Here is a 5,048-nt window from a genome sequence, read left to right as displayed (position 1 = left end):
CAGCAACTGATCGCAACCCTCAGAGTCGCGCCCGTGCCGTAACGGTACCGGCAACGGGATCGCAACCCTCGGTGCTGTGCCCATACCTCGCTCAGCCAGTGAGCGGGAACCGGTCTGTATGTGGGATCTGAACCCTCGGCGGGAGCGCCGCCGCGCTCCCAAGCGGCGCACTGTAGCAGTGCGCCACCAGGCCGGCCCTAGAGTTTTCTTCTGAACTAACAATACTTTTTGAAAAGTTAGTAGAATATTCAAAAACCTAGCCTTGTTTGATTCCACATCTGTATCAATAGATGATTTCATTGGAATGCAGTATGTGCTAGGATAGAGACATGCACAGAGTTCTGGGGGATAGGGTATGGGGCAGTGTCCCTGGCCCAGAGTAAGTAAGAAGGCTTTCTGGAGATGACACCTGGGCTGAACTTTCAAAGATGAGCATGAGTTTAGCCAAATAAAGAAGGTGGGGTGGAGGAGGGGGAAGGAAGACTGGGGGAATGTTTCAGACCAAGGGAATAGCATAAATAAATGCTTAGAGTCATAAAATGATTTGGGTATTGGGAACAGTTTGATATCACTGATATGTAAAAATGATGAGTTGTGTTTAGAGGTTTGACTTTATCCTGAGGGCATGAAAGACTCATTAAAGGGTTTGAACAGTGAGTAACCCATAAAGAGTTGGATTTTAAGACCATTAACCTTATTTGCTTTCTAAACATTCTGTACTAGTAAGGTCAGTGTGATCATTTAGAAAACAGTTGCAATAGTCTGGGCAAGAGGTGGCGAGGACCTGAACTAGAGCAGTTATTGTAGAAATGGAGGAGAGAGAATAACCCTGGAAGTATTAGGGAATAAAATGGGCAGGACATAGTACATTGATTGTAGATATGAAGATCAAAATAAAGGGAGATGAAAATGGATGGCACTGCAGCGTCAGGCCCATACCCAGCTGTTGCCAGCAGTTGTTCAAAAAAAAAAGAGAGAGAGAGAGAGGGAGGAATCAGGTTTGTTAAAACACATCCTTATTGAGCAACACAGGGAGTCAGTATGTTTATCTTCTTGGGTCTTGGAAAGGGAGGAGACTACTGCTTCATATTGCAAGTCAAGAACTAAAGGCAGAGGGTAAATAAGGAGGGGGATTCTTTCCATAACCCTCCACAAGAGACAGACAGATGCGCATCTCTCCCTGTGTCTCACATCACTACGCACCATACTAGTGGTCTTGAAATTTTTTTTTAAAGTAGTGTTAGGAATCCTTTATCCAGACAAAATCTTATTATGTAAAACCTCAGATATAACAACTAAAACAGCGGTAAAGGGACCTGAGGCCACTCCACAGAGCCCCTAGGACTCTGCAGAGAAGTTTGAACAGCATTGTTCTAGAGTGAACACAGCTGAACTTACCCGAACCTTCACCACCCCAAACTTCAAATAAAAGTTGATGTGAGAGGCCCTTCAGCTCAGTAGCTCAGAGAGTGGTGGTATCTGTCTCAGATTATGGTAATGCACTTGCTTTAGAAATGTTTGCTCGGGGCCGACCCCGTGGCGCACTCGGGAGAGTGCGGCGCTGGGAGCGCAGCGACGCTCCCGCGCGTGGGCTCGGATCCTATATAGGAATGGCCAGTGCGCTCACTGGCTGAGCGCAGTGTGGGCGACACCACACCAAGGGCTGCGATCCCCTTACCGGTCACGAAAAAGACGAAAAAAAAAAAAAAGAAATGGTTTGCTCGTAAGGCATGTTTGAGTTTAAGAAAGGTAAAATTGATGAAGTAGAGTTATCAACCGTGATCAATTTTAATTATCTTGCTCGATCAGAAAGAGTATCAAGGTGAAGCGGAGGGAGTACCAGCCTGGGAGTCTAGAGGTCCGGTCCTGGCTCTGCCACTGGCTAGCCACATGACCTTGGGCCTGTCCCTGAGCCTCATCTGCCTTGACCTATTAAATGAGAACATGGTGATCTCTCATGCCCCTTCTAGATCTAAAATTCTATTAATTTGAAGAAGCCAGCTTTTGGGGAAAAGGCTTTTGATTGAAGAGCCAATTTCAGAAATTAGTGCCTGCTTGTGAGAAATGACCTGAAAGTCCCACAAAGGGAATAGAGGTGAAGCACAGTCTATGGTATTTATAAACCTATCTTCATCATTCTGTAGCTAGACAGAATGCTTTTGGCAATCACTTTTTAATGGGAATTTTCTGTTATCTTTTGGAGTTTGATTTTGGCCATATGAGCACAGTGATAATGAGTAAGTGCCTCTGACCAGCTAGAACTGCTAAAATGTATAGAAAGCAAAAGTAAAAGTTATTTGGGTAATTCTTTTGTAAAGTTTTAAGAGTGTAGCCTATGACCTAATACGCCTCCTCTGTTACATAGAGTAGTGTGCTCACCATTTCCCTACTACTGAGCTTTAGAGAAGGTGGCCTCTTTTCTTCCCTGGGGCTTTGCTGGTGTATTAGTTATAAATGGCTGTGTAACAGATTGCTCCAAAACTTAGTGGCTTAAAACAACAAAAATTTATTACCTTATAGTTTCTGTGGGTCAGGAGTTCAGGAGCAGCTTAGCTGGGTGGTTCTGGCTCAGTGTCTCATGAAGTTGTTGTCAAGATGTTGACTAGGGCTACAGTCATCTGAAGGTTGACTGGGCTTGAGGATCCACTTCCAACCCCACTTGCATGGCTGTTAGCAGAAGCCTCATTTCCTCACCAAGTTTGCTTCTCTACAGGACTACTTGAATGTCTTCATAACATGACTACTGACTTTCCCCAGAGCAAGTGATTCAAGACAGATAGTAAGACAGAAGCTACAATCTTTTATGACTTAATAGCAGAAGTCATTCTTCATCATTTTGTCGTAGTCTATTTGTTAGCAGAAAGTCTCTGAGTACAGCCCTCACTCAAGGAAAGGGAAATTAGGCTCCACCAAAGGAAGGAGTACCATAGAATTTGTGGATAAATTTTAAAACTGTAACAGCTGGCTGTGGCACTGTTTTTCTGACTAAGGTGGTGTCAGTAACAGGTTTTATTCAAGTATATGTCTGGTTAGTCAAGAACTTAGTACTCACTCACAAACTGGTTCCTAGAGCTGGTTAACTTGCTATTTTTCCCCCCTCAAGGTATATTTAATGGTTATTAAGGAACTGAATGAAGAGGGTAATTGTGAACATATACTTGATTCAGCAGACATTCACTCATTATCACTATGTGCAGGGATATAAAATAAGCCATGGTCTATATTTTTGAGAAATTTGTACTAGGGAAGACAGATAAAAAAGAAAAAGAAAAAAAAGACACATACAATACAGTTTGATAAATGCTATGACAGTAGTAAGCACGGGATGATTTGGTTAAGTGGAGGAGGGATATCTAACTAAGATTGGGGAGGTCAGGGAGTCAGGGAAGCTTTGTAGAAGCAATGACTCCTGGGTGCAGACCCCCACACACCACAGAACTCAGACACAGAAACTTGTGGCCCTGTGCAGAGAAGAACCTCACTACTCTTTTTACCTTGCAGAATGTTGCTGAGGCACAGTGCATCGCCAACCAAGTTCAGCTCTTCTATGCCACTGATCGGAAAGAGACCTACGGGTTAGTGGAGACCTTTAACCTCAGACCAAATGAGTTCAAGTATATGTCTGTCATTGCTGAATTGGAGCAAAGTGGACTCGGAGCAGGATTGAAATGTGCCCACAACCAGGATAAGACTTAAAACTGTAAGGATTGGCCCTTCACAGGCAGCTCAGCCCTGGATAATCTACAGCCCACCCATCCCTTGAACTCGAGCACAGCATCTGTAATGAGCAATCTGCAATGAGTTGCCCTGTATGCTTATTGCAAGAAGCGATCATGGAGTTGAACCCTGTTAGTTGATATTTAGGAACAAAGGTACCCAAACATTCTGATATTTATCTCTCAGCATACTTGAGGTTTCCTTTTAAGTATGTGAAGTCATAACAAGAGACAGCCAAGGATCTGCAGGACAGTTGGCTTGATTCTACACAGTGTAACAGTACAGTTACATTCTGACCATTTTGACCTCGTAGCTCCCAAATGATCGGTTCTTCATTTTTATGAACTTGTGACAGGATAATAGGCTTTAAGACCTGCTATAGTTAGATGTGGGCTTTATAGTCTTCCCATGTGCCAGTCTGCTGGCCAAAGCCATAACCCAAATATCCTGTTTAGACCCTAGAACAACCAGATATTTCCATCAGGATAAAGACTTCATCTAGATGCCTCCCGGAGTTGCTTTTAGAGTAGCTGGTTTGGGGTGTCAACAGATTTCAGGTATAGTTAGATAAACAGGTACAATGCGTGTATATTATTAAACCATAGTTTGTGGCACCTTCTCCTCTAACTCTGCCTTTTAGAAGCTGTATGTTGGAAAGGAGTGAATCAGTGCAATGTAAATAAATCAACACACTTTTGTAAGAAGATCAATTCAGATTTGCATGATTATTTAAAACAACTCTTAAGTATTATGTGATAAAGTGGGTGGAAGCAAATGTTCCCAGATTGGGTGTGGGAAAAATGTAGCAATGAAATAAAGTCTGGCTGACAATCTTTGTTACACAGAATAGTGAAATCTAAGCTATGTGCTGTCCATCGTGTCAGTATAGTGGGCTGATTTTATCAAAACTCGTTGTGGGACTCAGCAGTTAGTTGTTTGAAACACCAGAAATAAGAAAGTTGTTCTCCAGCACTGGGAGCTCATATTTGATTTGTAGCGTCGCTGTTGTGGCTCTAAGCTCAGTGATGGAAGAGGATGGTAGTTACACACCAGCCTTCTGAACCAGAGGCCCCCGGTACCCACCTTATTATTGCTGACCACCTGTACTATGCCTTGCCTTTCCCTGATCTAATATGTTTCACTTTTTCTGCTCTTCCTGCCTAAGATCTGTGATACTGAATATGGTGTGGGAATTTAAGCAGTATTTATAGTTTGTGTGTGTGTTTTCATTTTCTTCATTACTGAAGACATTTTATAGATTGGGCCTGTCCCAAGCTCTTTAAATAAGATTGGACTTCCCATTATTTTCTCAGCTGTGTCTGTTTTGTTGT

At 42.9% G+C, this 5,048-nt stretch overlaps 1 protein-coding gene across 1 annotated transcript in view; it reads left to right on the top strand.

Annotated features, from left to right (window-relative positions):
* ATPAF1 (ATP synthase mitochondrial F1 complex assembly factor 1) overlaps nucleotides 1-4,548 on the top strand; it is a 31,334-nt gene extending 26,786 nt beyond the window's left edge. The window contains exon 9 of the mRNA XM_008566456.1: nucleotides 3,502-4,548. Within this exon, the coding sequence (XP_008564678.1) occupies nucleotides 3,502-3,696 (195 nt within the window). The 3' untranslated portion in view covers nucleotides 3,697-4,548. The remainder of the gene's footprint in view (nucleotides 1-3,501) is intronic.
* The last annotated feature ends 500 nt before the right edge of the window (nucleotides 4,549-5,048 follow it).

This window comes from Galeopterus variegatus, unplaced genomic scaffold (genome assembly GCF_000696425.1).
Source record: "Galeopterus variegatus unplaced genomic scaffold, G_variegatus-3.0.2 Scaffold242, whole genome shotgun sequence".
Classification (NCBI taxonomy): domain Eukaryota; kingdom Metazoa; phylum Chordata; class Mammalia; order Dermoptera; family Cynocephalidae; genus Galeopterus; species Galeopterus variegatus.
Note: the sequence above shows the minus strand (reverse complement) of the source record. Positions and strands in the feature narration are given on the sequence as shown.